The sequence below is a fragment of the Equus asinus genome, chromosome 6 (assembly GCF_041296235.1).
Source record: "Equus asinus isolate D_3611 breed Donkey chromosome 6, EquAss-T2T_v2, whole genome shotgun sequence".
NCBI classification, from domain to species: domain Eukaryota; kingdom Metazoa; phylum Chordata; class Mammalia; order Perissodactyla; family Equidae; genus Equus; species Equus asinus.
In genome coordinates this window covers 13,361,534-13,385,779 of record NC_091795.1, presented here as the reverse complement: position 1 = coordinate 13,385,779, position 24,246 = coordinate 13,361,534, and the positions used below count along the sequence as shown (strand labels likewise).

At 45.0% G+C, this 24,246-nt stretch overlaps 1 protein-coding gene across 13 annotated transcripts in view; it reads right to left on the bottom strand.

The window, feature by feature from the left end:
• Nucleotides 1–24,246, bottom strand: part of TBC1D8 (TBC1 domain family member 8) — a 112,907-nt gene that overhangs the window by 29,375 nt on the left and 59,286 nt on the right. For 11 of the 13 annotated variants that reach the window (XR_011503844.1, XR_011503843.1, XM_044772987.2 and 8 more), the window contains 5 exons: nucleotides 16,631–16,749; nucleotides 13,978–14,206; nucleotides 11,326–11,566; nucleotides 1,760–1,967; nucleotides 144–338 (listed from right to left, as the gene is read on the bottom strand). Coding sequence is in view for 11 of the 13 variants with exons in the window: in XM_044772987.2 (XP_044628922.1) it covers nucleotides 144–338; nucleotides 1,760–1,967; nucleotides 11,326–11,566; nucleotides 13,978–14,206; nucleotides 16,631–16,749 (992 nt within the window). In the remaining 2 variants the exon portion in view is untranslated. Of the gene's footprint in view, nucleotides 1–143; nucleotides 339–1,759; nucleotides 1,968–11,325; nucleotides 11,567–13,977; nucleotides 14,207–16,630; nucleotides 16,750–18,060; nucleotides 18,260–18,315; nucleotides 18,407–18,964; nucleotides 19,069–24,246 lie in introns of all 13 variants that reach the window. The other 2 variants (XM_070511606.1, XM_070511609.1) reach the window with 2 other exon arrangements.

Sequence of the window (24,246 nt, the reverse complement as noted above, 5' to 3'; positions counted from 1 at the left end):
CACAGGCCCAACAATCTCCAACGTATTTCCCTTCTGCCCAAGCGGACCATCGTTATATGCCGCCCTTGGGAGACCACTGCCCTAGAGGTGATGAAAAAGGGGCTTTTCAATGCATGGAATCGCACTGTTTAGAAGGATCATACCATGTCTTCGTCTCCTGAGGTGTCATAATGCACGGGGTGGTTGGCGTGCACCTGCTTCAGCCTCACGAGCAGACTCTCCACCAAGTTATCTCTATCCTTGAGCTCGATGAACTGGAAGGCCATCTTGCTCCGGATGCTGACGATAATGGGGTTAGGCAGCAGACTTGTGTCCTCCATTTTCTCAATGCTCACTACCTGTTGCAACAAATTACACACACAAAGGTACAGCAAGAAAGAAGGAGGAGGCATTTAATTATATATTCAGAAAGAAGGAGGAGGCATTTAATTATATATTCAGGAAATATCCCAAGATAGAAGGCAAAACCAAGGAACTGCAATGCGGAACTGGTACAAAGATTAAAAGGGATGTATGGCAGCATGTGTACAACAGCCTAAAGGTGGAAGTAACTCGAAGGTCCCTCACTGGATGAATGGATAAACGAAATGTGGTATATCCATGCAATGGAACATTATTTAGCCTTAAAAAGGACAAATATTCTGACCACCTGCTACCACACAGAGGAACCCTGACATCACGCTAAGTGAAATAAGCCAGTCAGAGAGAGACAAATACTGTATGATTCCACTTATGTGAGGTACCTAGAGTAGTCAAATTCACAGAGACAGGAAGCAGAGTGGCGGCTGCCCGGGGCTGGGGGGCGGGGATGAGGAGTCAGTGTTTCATGGGGACAGCCTTCCAGTTTAGGAAGATGAACAAAAGGTGATGACTGCACAACAACGAGAGGTACCTAATGCCACTGAACTGTACACTTAAAAATAGTTAAAATGGTAAATGTTATATTATTTATATGTTACCACAATTTAACAAAATAAATATATGACAACTCTTGAATTTCTTGCTCCACTCATAAGTGAGAATATCGGTACACTGAAGTCATCTACTGCAGAAAAATGACGTGGAAGTAGATCACAGGAATGAAAAGGTTTTGAATTTTTCCAAAGAATCGTGCTTAGGAACATATGTTACAGTAACAAGAATCTGGAAGTCTTGAGGTGTGACAGACTTGTGGGTACCGTCCAAGCAGAGACATCCTGAAACCAAAGGACGGAGCTTGTCAGATGTGGAAGCAGATTCCAGCTGCCCTCCATTTCCAAGAAGATAATTATAGAATTTTATAGTAGAAAGGGACCTGATGCATATTAAAGGGGCCATTTTTAAAACTTTTAACTTAAGTTCCAGGAGGGTATAAAAGCCAAGCAATTTGACATTTATTTTCAAAAGTGATGCTTTTTTGTAGGTTGCTTTTTTTCTTTTCCTTTTGTGTGAGTGAAAGGAGAGGATTAACTCCAAAGAGCCACTGAAAATGCTTCAACTGCGAAGCACGTGCCTTTAATAACGGCTTTATCAATAAGGCAGAGGTCAGAGCCCTGTTCTCAGCAATCACTTCTATGTCAATTTCAGTTGCCGCAGCAACAACAGAAAAAGCACCTGCCAAATGGTAATGATCACATTCAGGCCATGCCTCCCTCTAGACACCCATCTTTGGCGGGCAAAACCCTGCTGTGTGAGCATCCCCTCCTGTGCCCGTCTCACAACAAACAGAGGCTCAGCCTCAGAAGGCGGGCTCAGGAAGCTCACGCCAGGCAGCTTCTACCTCTCTGAGCGGGAGAATGACGTTGCAGCAGCCATCTTCCTTGCTGGCAAAGCAGATGTAACTGTCTGAGGTGAACATCCGCCCAACAGTGTGACAGCGACTGAATGGCGTCCAGAGGGAACAGTCCATGACCGCATGCAGCTTCTCCTGCCTCGGCAACCTGAAGAAGGCCCGGAAGAACTCATTCTGTGCTCTGGCTTCAAGGTCCCTGGGAAGGAGGGAACGAGAATCAAAAGAGGCAGGTTACAAAGGAAAACACTTTGAACTCCACTGGCACAACCTGATACCGAAGTGAATGCAAAACGGTACTGTGCACTCTAGGTTCCCACCCAAGTCGGCAGCACGCACTCCACTTCACAGCCAGCCGCGGGAACAAGAACTGAAAGCAGAAAATGCCTCTGCACAGAAGCACTGTGACAGACTCACAGACCAAAATAAACATTCCTTCCTGGTTTCAGTGACATTGTGAACCACCATAAAACAACTGTATCAGAATCCAGCATCCAAGTCAGATAATAACAAGTGGTGGAGAGGATGTAGAGATCTAGAATCTTCACACACTGCTGGTGGCAAGGTAAAATGTGTGTGGCCACTTGGGAAAACAGCCTGTTCCTCAAAAGGTTAAGCACGCAGATACCATGTGACCCAGCAATTCCACTTCTAGGTATAGATCAAAGAGAACTGAAAATGTATGTCCACTCACAACCTTTACATGCATGTTCACAGCAGCATTATTCATAACAGCCAAAAAGTGGAAACATCCAGTGTCCATCAACTGATTAACAGATAAACAAAACGTGATATACTCATTCAATGGAATACTGTACATCCATAAAAAGGCATTAAGTATTGATACATGCTACAACACTGATGAACTTTTAAAACATGCTAAATGAAAGAACCCAGGTACAAAAGACTACATATTGCCTGATTCCATTTACATGCAATTTCCAAAACACACAAATCTATAAAGAGAGAAAATAAGTTAGTGATTGCCTAGGGCTGGGCGAGAGTATAAATGGGAAGCAACAGCTCCTGAGTATGGGGTTTCTTCTTGGGGTGAGGAAAATGTTCTCAAATTGACTGTGGTGATGATTGCACAATCCTGAATACGCTAAAAACCACTGAATGGTACACTTTAACAGGGTGAATTGTACGTCATGTGAATTATATCTCAAAAAAGCTATTAAAAAATTCACATCTGTGCCTGGCATGTGGTAAATGCTCAATAAACATTAGCTATTATTATCTTTAAAAAAAGAATCCAAGTCTCACTGGAGAGAAGCCCCATCAGTGTCCCATCAGTGACAGGAGAGAATGGTGGTGGGCGGGGGGAGAGCCCACCCCAGGGGCACCTCCCATACCCTGATTCTTGGCTCTGAAACCCAATCAAGCAAGAAGGTGCCAAATCACAACATTTGAAAATACTGATGAATTCATGTCATACACCAAAATTCTAGCAGCAGGGAAATTCCGATGAACAGAGGTAAAAATTTTGTCACATTAAATAAGAGCTCTTCAGATTTATCTGAAAGAATGAGACTTTGCTCAAAGTCAGGAATATGAAGTCTTGGCTTTCTTATTAGCTGTGTGACCCTGGACTAGACTTCTCTGCATCTCATTGTGCCATCTGTAAGATGGAAACACCACCTAACCTTTCTGCTTCAAGGGATCTCTGCAAACGTAAAATGACGTCCACAATACTGTAAAAGAGAAAAAAGCAGGTGAGAAATAGCATCTATGGTATGATCCCATTTATATAAATAATTCTGTAACATTTGCAGAAAGTGATGCGTAAAAAGACTTTCCCTAAAATGTCAATCGTGGTTGTCTCTGCGTAGTGAGGTTTCTTTTACTGTGCTTAAATTTTCTACCTGACCACATACCAGCTTTTTAAAAAATTCAGATATTTTCTTTTAGGAAAAGAGTAACTTTTAAAATGCTAGATAAATGCAAGATACTAAACTCTGCACTCTGGACTCTGCACTGCAGCCAGGATCTTTACACGGCATCTGGTCATGGCGCTTTTGCACTACCCCTCACCCCACCAGGCCATGCTGCGCACACACGCCCCTTCTGCACCAGTTCTCATTTCCAACCCGGTTCTCACTTCACACCATCACACAAATGTCTTCCAAGGAGACACCATACAGAGATGGGACAGGCCATGGAATTTACTATCAAACTCTCACAAACAGAAGTTACATATGTGTCCAGGAACTCGTCTGGGCACTGAGAGAAATTAGACAAATCCTACAGATCAAGACGGGTGCAGTTACTGCAGGCCAAAGCCTCAGTTCCTTAAACACCTGATGCAACATGGACGGCTGTTTCCAAAGGAGCCTGAGCTTCCGCCAGGGAGGAGCTGGGAGAACGTGGGGAAGCACCATGAATGCTCCAGAAGTTCATGCACTGCAAGAACAGAAGGCAAGGCCCCTAAGATCACCCCAGCTCCCTCACAGCTGACCTATGTCCAACATTTAAACTGGAAAACTTAGATCCTTGTCCTCAAAGTCTCCTGGCCACACTGGGGAAAGTAAAGCCAATGCTTCCTCAGTGTACATGACTTACAAATGTGGTTCCAGCCCCCCTGAATTCAACTGTGTCTTTTCCTTCCTGGAAGAACATCCTGTCACTTAGGAGATGCTGAAGCCGAGGTGAACACAGGGTGAGTAACAGGAATGACAGCAGCTGTGGCGAGCTATGGGGAGGATGGGAGGACTTATAGTTACCTTGTGCCCAGCCCTTCAAATTAAGAATAAAGTGTTCAGCTATCTGAGGCAGACTGGAAACGCTTTTTCTGCTCAGTGCACCTGCTGCCTCAGCCAAGAGCTCAGTTCAGGCCCCTTCTCTGTGGCCTCCAAGCAGCCTGGGGACTATACACAGTGTCCCTTCTCCTTTCCGGGCTGTCCTCCCCTTCACTGTCGACGTGTCTCTCACACAGTGAGACCAGTGACCTCAAGCTATAAAAAAGAAAGCAGCAGGAGGGACTTTCCTAAATTAATTTCCTTCCTCCCTACTAGAAATTTCTCTTCCTATTCTGCCTTTAAATATGTATGACAGATGATATTTAACTTTCTGACATAACTGAAATGAAGACACAATGACTTGAGAGATGAGAAACACAAGCCCTTCATGAAGCTCAGAATGAGACCACCTCATCCTTTAGGTCTGTTTTGAAGCAAGTGGTAGCTTTGATGCTCTAAATATATCAACTCCTTTTTCCGAAGAGCATGGAAAACAGAGTCCACTGGTCACACCTTGCCGTCCAGACCCTCCAATACTTAGTGAAGATCTCTACTTCTCCTCCAAAGAGACAATCAGCAGGCACGGGTCCTAACCCACCATTCGGAAAGCAGTGGCTAATCACAGGCCCATGAGCCATGGCAGGAGCACCCCTGTAAAGATGGGAAGTAGCCCAGCAGCCCCCACAGTATACATTCCCCACTGTCCACACGCGGGGTACACAGGTCAGAGCAACAGCTCCAAGAGAAGCCACAGCTCAGAATGGCAGGGGAAGATGCCACAAATCATCCCATCCTCACACGCTGTGTTATGAAACTGCAACCACACAGGGAATAAATGCGGGTTGATCAGATGTGGAGAAATAAACATCAAGTTTGTTGTTGAAGCTGAAATTAATATGTGCAATCATGTGTGAGCACTCTGTAGAAAATTCTATAGGCACACATTCTAAAAATTCAGATTTAATTCCTGAAACTTCAGACCCAAGAAATTAAAGGGTAAGCAGCTCTTTTCTTTCTCTGCAAACCTAGAATAAGATTTCTCTCTCCTAGTTAGGTAAAGATGTATCAAAAACTGGTGTCCCTTGGGGCCAGCCTGGTGGTATAGTGGTTAAGTTCAGCATGCTCCACTTTGGCGGCCTGGGGTCTGCGGATTCGGATCGTGGGCATGGACCTACACTGCTCATCAAAGCCACGCTGTGGCAGCAACCTATATATAAAACAGAGAAAGACTGGCAACAGATGTTAGCTCAGGGCAATCTGCCTCAAGCAAAAAGAGGAGGATTGGCAATAGCTGTTATCTCACGGCCAACCTTCCTCACCAAAAAAACCCAAAAAACAAAAAAAACCACAGGCGTCCCTCTCTTCCCTATAAACCTTTCAGAATGCTTTTGGGAAGAACTGTGTCTGGCCTTGTATGCCAACTCTCCCTCTCTCACGTCATTCGTTCTACATACACAAACCTACTATGAGTCAGCTGCTTAAAGCTGCTTCGAGGCCAAATGCTTGCCAAAACTCAGGCTGTGTGACAAGTGAGCGCCCCTCAGTCAGCTCAGTGTGCGAGGACTTCCCATCTGACACTAGACAGAGGGCCTTGAGCCACCACACCTGCCCTTCTGGAATAACTCGGTCCTCTGCAGCCACTTTGCCTCATAAAGATATACACAAAGATTTCCTGTGACTCTTAGTTGTGGGCCCACCAGCAGACCCATGCCCAGTGCATTTAAAACTCCGGGAAATACCAAGAACTAGCAATCTAGAAACAAGGCAGAAAGGCCAGACACACATGCTTTTATTCTAAGCCCAAGTGTGAAGATAAATCATTGCATTTCTCAAATCTGTGTTTACTCAAAACATCTTTCCCCTGCGAACCCCCAAGAGCTTACGGAAACGAAGGACAAAGTTGCCATGTGGCAGCTTACACAGATCCCCCTGCAGCCCAGGACCACTGGGGGCGGTGGGGATGTGAGGCTAAGCCAGCCCTCAGACAACAGGCCGCCGTATGAAGGCAGACTCAGCTAAGTGCCCACAGTGCCCCCATTTCCTTTAAAAACCCATCCACAGAGCCCTGCCAGACAAGGACCTCAACCACACTGGACATCTATAAGGCTTTGTCACTCCAACAGAAGGCTCCTGCCTTCGTCCTCTGCTCCCCTCCTGCCCCAGAGAGAACCACCTGAAGGACCCCAACAGGTGCAGGGCAGCTAGAGCACTGCAGGGTCAGCAGACGTGGCCCTTCCCTGGTGAGCGGGGGCTGCTCAGGGCTGCACGAGCCCCCAAGAGATGTCAACTGTAAGCTAGACTCAGAAGGGTGGAAAGTCAAATAAACACAGAGCGAGCCCGTGTGTTCCCAGCGGGGGCGCAAGGAGAAGAGCAGGGAAGGGGGCACATCTGAGCAGGGAAAGGCCGATGACTGAAAAGACAGACGGGGGATTTAAGGACCAGCCAGGCGCCGAGGCGGAGGGTTTGACACTGCCGACTTCGGCCCCTTGGCAGCCACTCTCCACCTTAGATACTGGCGGAGAGGGCTTACGTCGTGGGAAACAGTCTCCATTTGCCACACCGCACTCACTAAGTTTTCCTCTAGCATTTTCAGCCAGTTAAAACAGATTTTAATGAAGATATTATTTAATTTCAATTTAGTGAGCTCACCACCTCCCCCATCTCTCCCCTAAAAACAGCTGGCCACAATTTTCTCACCCCATCATTCACAACTTCATAATCAATATTTTCTGTTTGGAAATTTCAGGACTCATCAATTCATTCCCTCCCTCTCCCCTCTCTCCCCGGGAGCCCACTCCCCAGCCTCAAGCACCCTGCCCTCCTGGATTCTATGTCACCGAACACTGGAGCTCCCCCAGTCCAGGCCCTATTCTGTGAAGCGAGGGCTGGGCCAGAGGACTCCAAGTCCTGCCAGCCCTCACTTGTCCCACTGGATCCTGGGGCACAACGCCCCATCCCATCCTCCCCGCTCGCCCTGGAGGGAGCCTGGCTCTACTCTGTGTGGTAAGGCCCACAGGAGTGAGCACAAGCAGTAATGATGACTGATTGTAAGGGCTCCTTTCTAAAGTGTTATCCGGGAAGGGAAGTGAAAATATATCAACAAAAAGGAGCCTGAGGGGCATTCCAGCACTTCTGATTGTGCCCTTAGCATGAAGAGACTGTTTTCCTAAACTTTAAAACCTGGGCTCTCTTGGCAGGATGTCAAGCTGACTGAGTCATTACCTGTTTATGTCCACAGGCCTACGTCTCCAGGACAGAAAGCTACACATGAGAGCCCACGAGGGATGGACAGGCAATGGGGGGCCTTTCACTTTTGGAGGAAGTCACTCATAGTGCAGCGACCAAAGACACAGCGTGGACCACAATTCTGCCATCATCTTGGGGCCAGCCCTCAGGCACCAGGCAGCTCCACACAGGCCACCACAGGAGCACTTTTTGTCTCTTTTTTCTCACTTCCCCTTTCTTAGTTCCCAGGGTGGAAAGTAGAGGGGGAGCAGAATTCACCTGAATTCTGGAACGTGAATGAAGACTGCCAAAACTGATGACTTTTCTTCCAAAACAGATGATTTTACCAGAAGGATCTTAAGTGCTACAGACTTTTGGTCTTCTTCTTTCCTCATTTCTAGCCAAAACCATTTAAAAATGCCACATCTGGAAGTGGAGCCATGACAGAGGATCAGGAAATCTGTGAGGAATCATCTGAAATCCCAGCGCACACGGGGCTCACCAGAACACACGCAGCTGTTAGCTGGCCTCTCACTCCTAAAACTGCGGTTGCAATTCACACACTCACATATCTCGAGGGAAAAGCTTTAATTCGTGGTTTCTATGAGCCCTTTAACATTCATACAACTGAGACCCTCTTCTTCGTTTTTAACAGGTCTTTGTAAGCTGGACTAAAAGCGTTCAGATAACTAAACTGTCACAGACAGGTTTGAAGGAACCAGGGAGGGTGCGTCTTGCACTGTGCTGGGCTGTCTTCGCAGGCCCCCAGGATGGAGCCAGAAACCATAACAGGAAGCCTAGGGGTGGGAGGTACACGAAGGAGCTCAGGAGCTCGGGCCTGGGGTCAGAAGACCAAAGGACAGCCCTCAAGGGTCCCCTTTCATAAGGGAGTGACAAGCAGCACCCCCCACGTCACAAAGGAACTGTCAGATTATCAGACATGACACAAAACCAAGTGAAATTCATTGGAATTTCACCCCAAAATCTGAGCATTTGTTTTTGATTTTTGTCTTACTTCTGACTACACATGATCAACTTAAAATGCAAGCACACAAGAGGAAAGGTCTTTGAATTCTTTCTAAATACATGAAAAGTCTAAACACACTGCCATTCAGAGACTAATTAAAAAGACACACATTCATGGGGCTGGCCCGGTGGCGCAGTGGTTAATTGCACACATTCCGCTTCGGTGGCCCAGGGATCCCGGGTGCAGACATGACACTGCATGGCAAGCCATGCTGTGGTAGGCATCCCACATATAAAGTAGAGGAAGATGGGCACAGATGTTCGCTCATGGCCAGTCCTCCTCAGCAAAAAGAGGAGGATTGGCAGATGTTAGCTCAGGGCTAATCTTCCTCAGGAAAAACAAAAAGACACAGATTCCCCCAATTGTTCAGAGAAGATAGTACACATGTTTAAGGAATGAGAGGAATGTTAAAACACATGAATAAAAATTTTTTTTAAAAGACTAATGGTCCCTGGGGCTGGCCCCGGTGGCATGGTGGTTAAGTTTGGTACACTCTGCCTCAGCGGCCCAGGTTCGGATCCCAGGCACAGAACTACACCACTCATCAGCCAAGCTGTGGTGGAGATCCACATATAAAGTAGAGAAAGACTGACACAGATGTTAGCTCAGGGCTAATCTTCCTCAAGCAAAGAAAGAGGAAGACAGGCAAGAGATGTTAGCTCAGGGCTAATCTTCCTCACCAAAAAAAAACAAAAGACTAATACTGTTTCCCCAAAAATTAAACACAGAATTATCATATGATCCAGCAATTCCACTTCTGGGTGTATATCCAAAAGAACTGAAGGCAAGGTCTTGAAGAGATATTTGCACACTCATGTTCATACAAATAGCCAAAAGAGAGAAGCAACTCAGTGTCCACTGATGAATAGGTAAGCATTCTGTGGTCTATACATACAATGAAATATTATTCAGCCTTAAAAAGGAAGGAAATTCTGACACACACTACAACATTGATGATCCTTGAGGATGATATGCTAAGTTAAATAAGCCAGTCACAAAAAGACAAATACTGTATGATTCCACTAATACGAGGTACCTAGAGTTGTCAAATTCATAGAGACAGAAAGCAGAATGGTGGTTGCCAGGGGCTGGGGGGAGGGGAATGGGAAGTTAGTGTTTAATGGGTACAGAGTTTCAGTTTTGCAAGTGGGGTGGATCAGAATTTGCCACCCTAAAATGTGTCTCTTTGACTTATTTTTAACAACAAGACTCAGAAAGAAACTTTGACCTTCCCCAAAATGCCTAAAAGAATTTAAGATAGAAGGTCGTTCCAGGAAGGAGCTATCACCATAGAGAACTATAATGGTAGACAGGGAGGAACCTAGCAAGGCCCATTTGATCAAAGTCCTCCCCATGTCCCCTTGTCTCTGCATGGCATGGCAAACAACTGTTTACCAAACATTTGTTTTTCCGTCTCCATGTGAATTGCCTTCCTCCCCTCTGAGGTCCCAAACCACCGCCCCCAACATCCTCCTTTGTCTTTAGCTAAAGATGGTATTCAAGGTGGCAGCTTTGGCCATGTTAGTGAGCTACTCAGTTTTCCTAGGCCTCTCCCATGTATACATGTTATTATATTTGTTTGATTTTCTCCTGTTATTCTGTCTCATGTCAATTTAATTCTTAGAGCAGCCAGAAGGACCTAGAGGGCAGAGGAATACGCCTTCCTCCCTACACAAGATGAAGAGTCCTGGAGCTGGAGAGTGGTGATGGCTGCACAACAATGTGAATGCACTTAATACCACTGAACCATACACTTAAAAACGGTTAGGATGGTAAATTCTATGTCGTGTATTTTACCACAATAAAAAAAATTTGTTTTAATAACTGGTAGTCTTCAAATAGCAGTGGTGATTCTGTAACTGTATCCAAAACTTCCAGCCAGGACAGCACTTCCTAGGTGACCTGTCTCTCACAGGACACCTTGGTACCGGTCCACCTTTGCATCAGCTCTGCAGTTCCCCAGGTGAACCACAACGTCAGAAATCACTGTCATGCTCAAACACCATAGTTTGAGTTTTACAATATAACAGAGAACTTCTTTTATGTGACAAATAATTCAAGCAACTACCTCACCAGTCTCTGTAACTAGTATCAATCTGGGGCAAACAAATAATAAAGAATGTTGACTTACACCATTAGTGAGGCATATTTCTAATGACAACTGGTACCAAAAATAAAACCCACCATCCTGAAAACTTTTTCTACAAAGTAATTTAATATGAAAATACAAAATTTCTTAATGGTCACTAATAAAGGACAGTGCTAAATAGAATTCTATCATGAGGCTACCCACATTACATTTTCTGCAAGTATTATGAAAATCAGTTCTGAAATAATATCTGAAAAAAGGGGAAATTGGACCCAGAAATCAAAGTCTATTGCATAAAAGAAATGAATAATAATCATTGCCCATTATTATATGTCTGTCATAGGAAAATCTGGATTACGCCACAAGGGAAATTTAAACCCAGTACAGCTAAGGCTAATAAAGCACATGTAAATGAAGGTGGAGCACAAGCTGTAGTCCCCTGTGCGGGTGAGGGACGCGTGGGAACGGCAGCTCCTACCTCTTGGTGATCTGGCTCGGCTCCTGCAGATCTGGGTCCAGGTCAAAGCCCTCATTATCCAGCAGCCTTCGGAGCGTGACGTCGGCCAGCTGCTCCATGATCTTAAACACCTCATCGAGGTTCAGGAACATGGAGAAGTCCCGCTCCTTACTCTGCGTGGTGATTCGGATGGTATCCGTCAGAAAGACGTTGGACGTTCTTTCTAACTTCTGGATATCAACCCAAGGGACTACAAGTTTAACTAGAAGAGAAAAAAAGGCAAATATATATTTTACCCTAAATTTGAGCCGAACTTGTGTGCATCAGCAAACAACAATCCAAGGCTTTCCTTAAGGTGAAATGCAAATAACTTTAACCCAGAGCAGGAAGGAGGAAGCACAGAACTGCCTGACAGCTGTGTGTTAGAACCCAACTCTTATTCTAATGGTTTTCTTAAAGATTTATGCAAAACTTCCCAAATTGCTGACTACTGTGTATATACAAGGGACATCATCCCGAAATACCAACTTAACCATGTAAAAACTTCAAGAATATTTAAACTTAAATCTTTGCAAAACATGCAGGAGTTTCTCAGTCCACATAAATTCTGGTTTCAAAAGCAGCATTCACGGTATAAGCTATAAAAAAAGGTACTGCAAAAGAGGATCATTCTTGATTCTGTTTAGAGAAATGGGCTTAACGTTTAGACAGTGTCGAACAACAGACACTTGTTAAGAGTCTTAGAAGACAAAGGACAGGTAGTTTAATGGAACTTTTTAAAGTAATATAGTACAAACAGGGCATTTTATAAACAAGTGTTCTATTCTCAGAAATGGTTCCAATACAGTGGTAGCTGGGCTAGCACTAACGCAGAGTGAATGGGGAAGAGGCGTATAACAGCTTAAAATGATAAATGTTATCAAACATCACAATCATTAATTTTCCCCAAATTTCATCATCCTAACAACATCAGGTTTGGTGACAATGACTAAGTGTCAGAAAATAACTCATTTTCCTTTTCAAATCAAGGAGGGGATGATTAAGTGTATATATTTACTTCTACCATTTCTTTCCATTTCTTTCGCAATAGCACTTTCAGTGCTTGAACAATTTTAAAAGGCCACAGTTCCACATCAGGCTTGAGAATAAGTCTTCAGCTACTTCTAGTTGCTTCCACGTAAGTCTTTTACACACACACACACACACACACAGTCGTGCACCACATAACGACGTTCTAGTCAAGGACAGAAAGCATATATAAAGGGGGTCCCATCAGATTAGCACCATGCAGCCCAGGTGTGCAGCAGGCTATACCATCCAGGTTTGTGTAAGTGCACTCTATGATGTTCACACAACAAAATCATCTAATGACACGTTCCTCAGAACCAACCCCATCGTTAAGCGACACCTGAGTGTACAGTCCACCTACACCATCAACTGTCGTTCATTAAGCACCAACTTTGTGAAGAGCCCTGCACTTGAGGAGCTTGTCCCAACAGGGAAAACAGACATGTAAATAAATAAGCAGCCAGTGACTTGACAGGACCCAAAACAGAAACCCAAATATGGCACAAGTTATAAGGGGACCAGGGAAGGTTTCCTGGAAGTGACCTGGAGGTGATAATATCTGAACTGGTATTTGAAGGATGAACAGGAGTTTCCAAACAGGCACAGAATGAGGAAGGGAAGGAAAGACAGGGTGTTAATTTGAGAAGCATTTTGGAAAGCAGAAGAACAAGGATGGCAAAGGTTAGGAGAGCACATCCCAAGGGTGGAGGAGGGCTGTGCAAACAGACTGGATGCACTGGAGCATCAGAGCTGAGGGTGGCGGTGTGGGCAAAGGGAAGGGACAACCACGGGCAGGACGCTGGCTACAGCGGAATGCCAGAGGAGCCCCTCTCATTGGTCCAGCTGAAATAGAAACATAAATGCGGGAAGAAAGAACATATATACACAGATACAAACATATATATATACAGCATCCATAGCCCCTCAGTGGGCACTTGAAACAGTATTTCTTCCTGAAGAAGTTTCAATGGTAATGACATTTTATTCATTGAATTGTATAATTCAATATACAATTGATACTGTGGCTTTTCTGTTTACCTTGAAATTCCACTGCCTAGGACAGTAACTGTCAGTCTAAGAATGTGTGAAAAGTGAATCACTGCCTGAATCTCCAGTGCTCCCAGGTGAAGAACTCCCCGTCTAGGAACACCGCGCATCGGCTACTCTTCCAGGAGCAGTCGTGACCTTCAGGCTGGGAATTTTTTAAACAGCCCCCATATATTAGGAAGCAGCACTATGTTCTACTCCTTTAGAACTACTGGGCTGTCAGTCATAAGACCGTGTTTTCAAAGCAATATATAGTAGTAAAAACCCTGTAGTAGCTATATGAAGTGACTACACAGAAATGTTTCTCAAGGCAGTAGAAAAAATGAACTCTCACAACATCAAACCCCATAGCGGTAGCAGTATAAATAATTAAATATAATTATCTGCACAAGTTATTTGGAAATTAATCAAGTATCACTTATCATCTCAACCACTTATTTCAATCTTTTGTCATCTAACTCTTCATGCTAATAAGTTGTCTCGGGACAAGCATCCGGAGGGCCAACTCCACCCGTGCAGCACCAGCGCTCTCCCAGCGCCAGCGCCAGTCTCACTTACGCTCCTTGCCCAGGAAGAAGGAGTAGAAGCACAGGTGGTTGATGCTGAGGTACAGCCAGCCTTGGCGGGGAACCCTGCCCTTCCAGCAGCAGCAGGAGTAATAGGTGACCAGCTTCTCTGCCTCTGGGAAGTTGAACCTGGCCTCGAACTTCACCAGGGCCTCTCGGAACTTCTCGGGCTCCTCTTCCTGCTCGGCAAGCCTGCTGCTCGTCTCCTCCGCAATCAGAGCCTGACACACAGAAAGACAACGGCCCCTTGTTCAGTGAGAAGGACCAGGAGAGGCAGAGGCAGAGGCGGGAAGGGACGGAAGTGGGAAGGACAGCCGAGCACAGGCACCTGAGGAGCCTGCCCTGCTTCCACAACAGACAAGCGGGATGGACGAGAACAGCTCATCACACAGTCCGCCCACCACCCAGAAACACAGCCATGGCGGGAAAGAAACGAGCAGGGGTCAGAACACCTAAGAACAAGTCTCTCGCCTGGCCCCTTACCAGCCACGAGGCTTTGGGCGAATCAGTGGCTTGTAAGCGCCAGTTCTCAAATTGCCACGTTATGATACCTCCCTGCTCCCCCACAGGGACACGAGGACCAAACGATTGGCTCAGGCTGTAAACCTGAGGCATCAAACCCGAACAACTACCCAAGTTGGAGTTAAAAGTGAGTCTTTTTTTTTTTTTTTTTTAAAGATTTTATTTTTTTCCTCTTTCTCCCCAAAGCCCCCTGGTACATAGTTGTATATTCTTCGTTGTGGGTCCCTCTAGTTGTGGCATGTGGGACGCTGCCTCAGTGTGGTTTGATGAGCAGTGCCATGTCCGCGCCCAGGATTCGAACCAACGAAACACTGGGCCGCCTGCAGCGGAGCGCGCGAACTTAACCACTCGGCCACGGGGCCAGCCCCAAAAGTGAGTCTTTTTTTAAAAAAACTAACAAACATCCTCCTCGTCAGGTTCAAAAAATTTGGTATAAAGCTAACAACTGCCCGACTGTGGCACACCTGATACACTTCACTACCACTACATCGTCCACAGTCTCCTGAGGGGGAAGAGGGGCGCACCGGCCGAGGGTGCTGACGCTGTGAACACCTCCAAAGCACTGGAGAAAGCTCCAGACTCCCACCCCCGCAAGCGGCACTGAGAGGGATCTACATCACAAACCCAACTAAGAGCCTTTCCCCCATATATGCACCTCCCCACATCTGCCACCCCTAGAAGCCTAAACTCCTTTTCCTTTGTCTTGTCACTTCTCTCAAATATACTGTTCTTGGTTAAGATGCTATGTAAGCCCCAAGTTCTAAGCACCCCTCTGAGTTACTCATCACTGAGTTTCTCCCACGTGTATGCACGCCGCACATGGTCATAAACTCTGTTTCTCTCATTAACCTGTCTTTTGTCAGTTTAATTTCCAGGGCCCCTGCCGCAGAACCTAGGAGGGTAGAGAAAAAGGGGTTTTCCTCGCCTGCAGCAGCTTTCCTCAAGCTGCTGTAGCAAAAATGAGTTCCCTTCCTCCAAATTAAGAAGAGAAACACCTAATCAAAGAACCACCACAACCTACGTTAGACCAAGAAAAGGGGGCTGAGCATGAAAAAATAATCGTGAGATGGGTATTTCTGTAGCTGAGGCCCAGTGCAGTCTGACCCAGGGAACCAAGCCACAGGCAGTCTGACCAGGCTGCACGCGGTGGAAACGCAGGAGCTGGACAAGTCCCCACCAAGCCTGGGACCACCTGCTACCCCAAAGGCCAGAGGCAATGCCGAGAGGACATCAGCCAACACCACTGCTCTACCTGGACCAAGGAGACCTGTTTTCTACCTGATCCCAAACTACCCTCATCTCCAAAGGAAAAGAGCGCTCCTAGTTTGTCCCTTTGAAGTTGAGAATTCACTTTGATGCCCTTTACTAAAAGCCAAAGCGCTTAGGGTGTTGGAAAAGCAAACTTTTTAAGAAAAAAATAAACAAAATCAATGGTCTGGGATGTTTTACCCCAGGGGATGAAAACTGTGTTACAGGCTAATGTGTTAAAAGTGTTTAAAAAAAGAGTCAAATTTAGAATGAGGAACAGCCTCTCCCTGCCTAGCAGGGTATTAAGCACCAGTTACCAATCATATTATTCCAATGAGACCAGTTATATAAGATGTAATTCACAGCAGATATTAAGAGATCCCTCCCAAAATATTCTTCTCTTGCCTTCTCAAAACTTAATTGGCTTTAATTCCATTTCATTAACATATCTTAAGAATAAATATCCACTTTTAGGAAAAGCAAAGTGCTAGATCCAAGAAAAAGAGTGACGAGATGTCAGTTGGGAGTAACTAATTTAAGGAGTCAAACAACATCGTTGCTGTGCGAAAATACAAATTTTAACATTATTTTTTTTCCTGAGACAAAAAGGGTCTGTCACCTCTGTAAAGGATAACAGAAACTTAGGCCTGAGAATGAGGTCTTTTTTTTAATTTCAGGTGTTCTTTGCTGGACTGACTGCGAAATTTGACAGGTGACAAGTCGAACTTATTTGGCTTTATATAAACCAAGAAGTCCAGGCATAGTGGAGAAAACTGTTAGAATATGATAAAAAATGCTGCAATATTCAAAATGTTATAAGAAAGTTGTAAGAAAGATGGAAAAATGGGGAGAAACATTTGAATCAAGGGACCCACCTTCACCTTCCCTTTGACAAAGCTGGCAATGTCGTCTTTATTGTCAAAGACCGACAAGGTATGGAGGAGATTTTGTTCCAGCCAGTCCCAGTGCTGGTTTATCTCCTCTAAAGTTGCACCTGGGTTGGAACAGAAAAAGATACAGAGATTAAAAGACAAAAAGTAATTCCCAGAACATGAGATCATTTTCCAAATATCATGAATCCTGTATTTATGTTATTAAAACATTCCGGGTTCTCACATCCTGGGCCAGAGTTTGCCAGCTGACAAGGCAGGCACCCTGCCCTGGAGCCATGGTCACGCTCACCACAGCCCTGGGATTTGCGAAGCCCAGGCCCCCTGCCACGTGGATACGCCAGCTGACCAACCGGCTTCGCCTTGGGACTGCTCTGTGGATGTGCTGCCTCACCATCGCATGGAATGCCTACAACCTCCCCTCAGGTGACAGAAACATTTGTAACTGGACAGCCATTCCAGGGGAGACAAACCCCAAGCTACAGGCCGGTCCTCAACAGTCTCTCGTAGCCTCCCCTGTGAGAACAAAGCCCGGGTTCACAGAGGGAAGAGCCTCTCGAGAGGAGGGCTCTGCTGGCTGCCCAGGGCATCGCCACTTGCAACAGGCATCGTTAGCGCAACGGCAACAGCCGAGGAAATTTCCAGATTTACAAATTATATATTTCATATCATTTACAACAACATCCCTTAAAAACACATATAAAAAGACATTTCATAGTACATGTTAAAACAAAACACAAAAGTTAAATTGTATATAATAAGTTAACTGCTTTCAGAGGCAACAACAACAACAAAACCACTCTATTTGCCAGGTATTAAGCAACACCGTTACCAAAAATCTCGATTTTTAGTTGTCTCTATTTCCTCTCTAGGAGCCTCCTAGTCCTCTCCATTGGACAATGGGCACCTGGGCACAGGGGCTGTGCCAGCTCCTAGAGAAGGACCTGGCACAAGAGAAGATGCTCAGTAAAGTCCACTGACTTGAGGCGTGCGTGGTCCTGGACGAAGCAGGGCGCGTGCGCAATGGGTGCCTCTAGCACAGAAATGGATAAACGTCTGGCTAGGAGGGCCAGACGTCCAAAACGGGAAGCAGGAAATATTCTAACCTCAAACAACAGCGCAGAATAATCTAGCCAATGTGAGAGGCACCATGGTCCACAGAGCCACCCACCACTGACACAAAAGCCAGATGCGCATTTTGTTAAGACTGAACCTTCTCTCCGTTATCTGCAGCCTTCCTCTCTCCAGAGTATAAACGCATGTGAGGATCTCATAAACACCCCATGCATAAAAATGCCAGAAAACACACTCAGGACTTGTGGATTTGGGTCAGTGAGCATGAAGAACACGTGTATTAGGACTGTGGTTCTGCGTGGGCAGCTTGGGAAGGAGGAAACAGAAGAATCTGAGAATACCTCGTAAGGAAAACTGAGAATTTAAAACAAGGGTATTTATTTCCTTGAATTTTTCCAATTTTTCGGTTTGTAATTGCCAAAGCAAAGTCCTTCCGTCATCACTACAGCCAATCTTCTCGTCACGGGAGGGCTGGCTCGACCGTTCTCTCCACTCCAGTCCTGCACCAACAGCACTTGACCAGCGTCTCGCCAGCTCAGGCTGCCATAACAAAACACCACAGACAAGGGGCTTAAACAACACACTTTATTTCTCACAGTTTTGGAGGCTAGAAGCCCGAAATCAAGGTGCTGGCAGGTCTGCTCCTGGTGAGGACCCCTTCCTGCCTTGTAGACGGCTGCCTTCTCACTGTCATGGCAGAGAGAGAAAGGGATCTCTGGTTTCTCTTCCTCTTCTTCTAAGGACACGAATCCCATCATGGGGGCCCCACCTTCATGACCTCATCTAAACCCAATACCTCCCAAAGCTCCCACCTCCAAATGCCACCACACTGCGGGGTAGGGCTTCAACATTCGACTGTTTCGGGGGACACAATTCAGCCCCTAACAACCTGCGACCCTGCCCAGCTAACCGTCAGTCCCACCTCCCCTGTCTTGTTCTTTAAGGATCGAGAAACCCAAGCAGCAGCCCAAGAGGGGTTCAGGAGAGCCAGCTCTGGGTGAGTGCTCATGGTCTCTACTTCCTTCCCACCTAGGAGGGCCTCTGCGCTGTCAGGAAAGCTCCCTATTCCTCTTCTGAGACAGAAAGACCCTTTGAAACAAAATCAAACTAAACAATTCCAGGCTCTACAACATGACTTTCTGGAAGCTTCCAAATGATGTCTCCCTAAATTGAGGACCCTCACTGTCTACTTGGTTCCTCACACTCAGGGCTGACACGGCTTAGGTGTACGTCTGGTTTACCTACCTCTGGCTTAAATTTCCTTGCTCATTCAGTGTCCTCAAATGGCAACTGTGTAGGTGTCAGTCACAAAAACACCCCCTAAATCTGGTGGGTCAGCAATGGTGCCTCTATAGCAGGTGAAGAGCACATCACACAATCAATCTCAAGAAAGAGTCTGTGGATCCTCACTGAAGCCAATAAATTTGCACACGTCCCTTGGGGTTGCCCAGGTCTCTGCTCTCCTCTGGCACTTTAAGGTTTTCTCTTTCTACATCTCTATTGTTTATTATCTGTCAAAATATTAAAAAAAATAAAAGCAAGGAATAAAGGGAAACAGTATCTTTATTGGCCTTCAATCTTTTGCTGTATGTTTTCATCTATTTCCTAATTTACAGAAAGAAAAGACGTGGAGTAAGGAAAAAGAATGAGAGGGGGAAAGGATTCACCTCTGTGACCTTTCTATTCCAGGCACTATCGCACTGATGTGTAACGGAGACTGAATGAGGAAGTGCGGACTCAAATACTTCTCCAAAGTCATAGATATCGAATGGAAGGCAGACCAGGGTGTGAACTCATTCTCCACAACCTTGAAGCATCCTGGGGCCCTGCCATAATAAGCTGCTTTTTTTTTTTGAGGAAGATTAGCCCTGAGCTAACATCCGCTGCCAATCCTCCTCTTTTTGCTGAGGAAGACTGGCCCTGAGCTAACATCCCTGCCCATCTCCCTCTACTTTATACGTGGGACGCCTGCCACAGCATGGCTTGATGAGCGCTGCTAGGTTTGCACCCAGGATCCAAACTGGTGAACCCCAGGCCATCCCACGACGCCACTGGGCCAGCCCCAATAAGCTGCATTTTAATTTTTAAGTAATATTTACATAATCCTTAGATCCAGTACTTCCTATGACAAAAAAAAGCTACTTTGTGCCTGCACTTAGAGTGAGCTCTCTCCCTGCCATACTATTTTCCTGAGTGCGTCTTCCCAGGGGACATGAAACAGGTTTTCACTTACCCTGTTATTAAGCTTGTAGGACCACACAGTTATCTGTTAACAGCTTAACCAGGTGCATCTTTCTCAACTGATCACCAGAGACACCATGAATAAAATTATAATCAAGCCCCAACACAGTGTATCATGTGGGAATTAAGACTTGAGACAGTCATCCAAAAATTAGACTTTTTTTTTTTTTGGGCAAGATGAGCCCTGAGCTAACATATGCCATGAATCCTCCTCTTTTTTGCTGAGAAAGATTGGCCCTGAGCTAACATCAGTGCCCATCTTCCTCTATATGTGGGATGCCTGCCATAGCATGGCTTTATAAAGCAGGGTACAGGCCCACACCCGGGATCCAAACCGGTGAAGCCCAGGCCGCTGAAGCAGACCGTGAGAACTTAATCGCTGCATCACCAGGCCGGCCCCCAAGACTATTATTCTTTAAAAAATTCTTCGACCTCCTGGGCAGGAGCTAATGATAGGGAAAGATAATTCTAAAACAAAACTAAGCCCACACCTTGAGAGAGAAAACACACACACACATAAAATCTATCAGTATTCAGAGCCACAGCTGGTTCCATTACAATCTTCCCTGTTGCCTGTTCCTGAATCGAGCACACAGTTGCGTGCCTCTCCCAGCAGAGACAATCGAGATGAGGAAACTTTTCCACCCCACTGTCTTCTATTTCCTACAAAAGTTGCCAAACGGCCGAGAAATTTTCCAAGGTATAATTTCCTCTGCAGGGAAGTCTTATGACGGGCTTCACAAATACCATAAATCAATGCAAGCCGACTGCACATCCGCGACCTCAAAAAGACAAAAAAGGAAAGTCACTCAACGTACGTCACACGCCAAAGCTCTGCACCTACTCTGTAGCAATGTTCTTCAAATTACATGAAGTAGTCCATCGGAAAATAGCTTGTTTAAAAAAACTGAAACAGAACAGAAAATACAATACATGCCATTTCATAAGAGCAACTCCCGACTTATCAAATATTTGCTAGGGTTATGCACACGCACATAAATACATTTCTCTCTGTAGGTCTTGGTCAAAAAAGTTTGAAGGCCACCACATTACAGACATCCAAGTAGTGGGAAACGTAAAGAAGGGAAAATAAAGCGATAATTTGTCATCCATTGGAAGGGCAGAATGATAAAAAGGCTACAAATTAACTCAACGCTACAGCAATATTCTCATCGCTTCTGCTGTGAGTCTCCCCGACCCAAGGCAGAGGAGAGCGCTTGCGGCCTCAACTGCGTCCGCCCCAATTCCACCCAGGAGCACCATGTGTGGGGGCAGAGCCTTTAAGGAGGTAGTTACGGGTAAATGAGGTCATAAGAAGCGGGGGTAGAGGGAGCGCCCTGATCTGATACTACTGGAGTCATCATAAGAAGAGGCAGAGACAGCAGGAATGTACCAAGTGAGGACACAGCAAGAAGGCGGGCTGTCCGTAAGCCCAGGAGCGCGAGCTCAGGGTAAACCGATCCTGCCAGCACCCTGACCTTGGACTTGCAGCCTCCAGAACTGTGAGAAAATAAATTTCTGTTGTTTAAGCACCCAGTCTGTGGTATTTTGTTATGGCGGCTCTCAGAGATTAACAGAGCTGTCTAAAACCTAAATTCACAGGCACAGTATGGATTATAACAGAAGCCCAACTAGCAAAATTCACCTTGTTTTATTAAAGCCTCTAATTTTGCAGAAAAACATTTTCCATTTTCTAAGAAAATTAAAGTTCAGTGGATCTTAAACATTAGCCACACAAGAAGTCAAAAATCAGATTTATAAATGCCTATGCAAAACTAAAATACAGGATTAGAAACCTCAATTAAGACCACAAAACTAACAATGCTGAGGATTTATAAATAACCAACTCTGTTCTAAGAAAGAACAGGCAGAGGTGGCAGACACAGGACATTTTCTGAACGGCTAGCATGAGCCAGGCATTTTCCTAGGTATGTCGTACACTAAATATCATTTATCTTTGTGAAAATCTCACAAAGTAAGTATTGTTATTTCCATTCTCTAGGTGAGAAAATTAAAGAGCAGGAAAGAGCCAACCTCGAGGCTGGGTTCTCCTGGACCGGTCTGTAACACACAGAGGAGCCCGGAGCCTGGGGAGCTGGGAGGCGGCTCCCAACAGCTGAGTCACTCTGAAACTCTCAGGCCGTATTCAATCTCTTTGGTTTTCCCCAGAGGTATTTCCAGGAAATAAAACAAGCATCCCATTGTCTATACCTACAGCTTCTGCACGAACACAGCCATAAATAACTTGATCCAAGCTTCAGTTTTAAAAAGTAACTGTTTCTCTCTGCGTAATAAGTATCCAACTGAAGGAAGTGTCTCCTGCAGCCACCTGAAGCCTAATTCACACTGAAACAGGCATTCTACCCGCCTAGTTCAGACCTGCTCCTTCGCAATAGTAACACATTTCTCTACTGTCCACACACTAACCGTCTGTCTAAACACCTGACTAAAAGCCATACAGAGCACAAAGGAGCTAATTAAAGGTGTTAACTGTCAAGGCAGGGTCATTCCTAAAGTCCGCTCAATACTCATCCTAAACAGAGTCACTCAGAGGCAAAGAATCCGAGTAAAAATTACAAAGGACTGGGGAGAGAATTGGACCCAAGTCTGTAATTTTCAGAAACCTCACATTCTTAAAGCGGATATGCTAACATCCCAGTATCTTTACAGGAACATGTACAAGTTCAGTGTAAACATATCATCATTGATGTGGATCAGGGCTGCCCCAGGTAGAGAAGCCCAAGGTGTCCTGGCCTACATGCCGATCTATATGACCCGATGGATTTTATGGTGTGGATCAGGGCTGCCCCAGGGAGCCCAGGGCATCCTGGCCTACATGCTGATCTATATGACCCAATTGATATCTAAAAGTTATACGACCACACAATAACCAGACCCCACCTGCACCAATACCATTTAATGACTTTTTACATCATCTTTCCTTTGGTAAAAATAAGTCACTTACCCATGTCTTATAAATTTAGCTCTAACCCTCAACACATTGCAGCTCTTCATTGCCCATGGGTCCTGTCCCCCTGCCTGCAGCTCTTCACTGCCCATGGTCCTGTCCCCATGCTATTTTCTGAATAAAAGAGCACTACTACCAGACCTTGAGAGCCCAAGACATCTTTCTTTTGACTCCTCGGTTTGCCGAGCCCACATCAATCATGACTGATAGGATTTTTACCTGTGTATAATTCTCACTATATAGTTTAAGAAAATAAGTTTTAAACTTTTCTTTTTACATAGTTTCCTAGCCCTTTTTTTGCCTTCAAGTTAAAATCAGTCCCTAAAAGTACTTATAATAAGTGAAAAACAAATAAATCAACTTCCTTGACACTGAAAGTAAAATAGATTTTTAAATTTATAATTGAAACAGTCATTACAATGTCCTTGTATTAGTGCCATTAGAAACACTTCTTAGAAATAGAAGCAGGGAGGGACAGAAGCAAAGATGTAGGAAAACTGGACCCATAACCGAAAGAAAAATTAATCAGTAGAAACAGAAGGAGAGGAAAGCGTGAGGCTGGTGAGAAGCGAACTGGAAGATAGGAAAAAGATCCAAATAAAACTTTCAGGGATGAAAAACACAGTGTCTGAAATTGGAAACAGACTGGATGGGATTAAAAGTCAATTAGACGGTGCAGGAAAAAAGAGTAGGAAAGTTGAAGACACAGTGATAAAAACCATCTAAAATGAAAAACAGAAGAAAACAATTAACAACAACAACAACAACAGAAGAGAGCATCAGTGAGCTGTGGAACAACAACAAGCAGCCTAAAATTCATGTAATTGGCGTCCCGGGAAAAAGGTGGGGAGGGGGTCAGACCACAGGAAAAAAACTTTGCAGAAATAATGGCTGAAATTTTTTCCAAGTTTGATGAACACTCTAAACACACAAATCCTAGCTTCTGAGCAAATCCCAAGCAGAAAAAGCATAAAGAAAATCAAAGGAATGCACATCAAATTGGTGCAACCAGTGATAAAGAAGAAAAAGACACGATAGAGGAACAAAGAAAAGAATGATAGCAGACTTCTTATCAGAAACAAAGCAAGCCAGAAGACATGGAGCCACAGCTTTAACTACTGAAAACAAGTGATAATTTACAAGTACTTGAAAAAAACAAGAGTGAATTCCTGTATAACTTGGGAATGAGAAAACCTTCCTAACCATAACTCAAAACCAGAAATTATAAAAGAAAGGAGTTATAAATCCCACTAGATGACAAAGTGGAAAAAGGTTTTGTAATTTCCTATCTCAGACAAAAGGCTAATATTCCTAATAT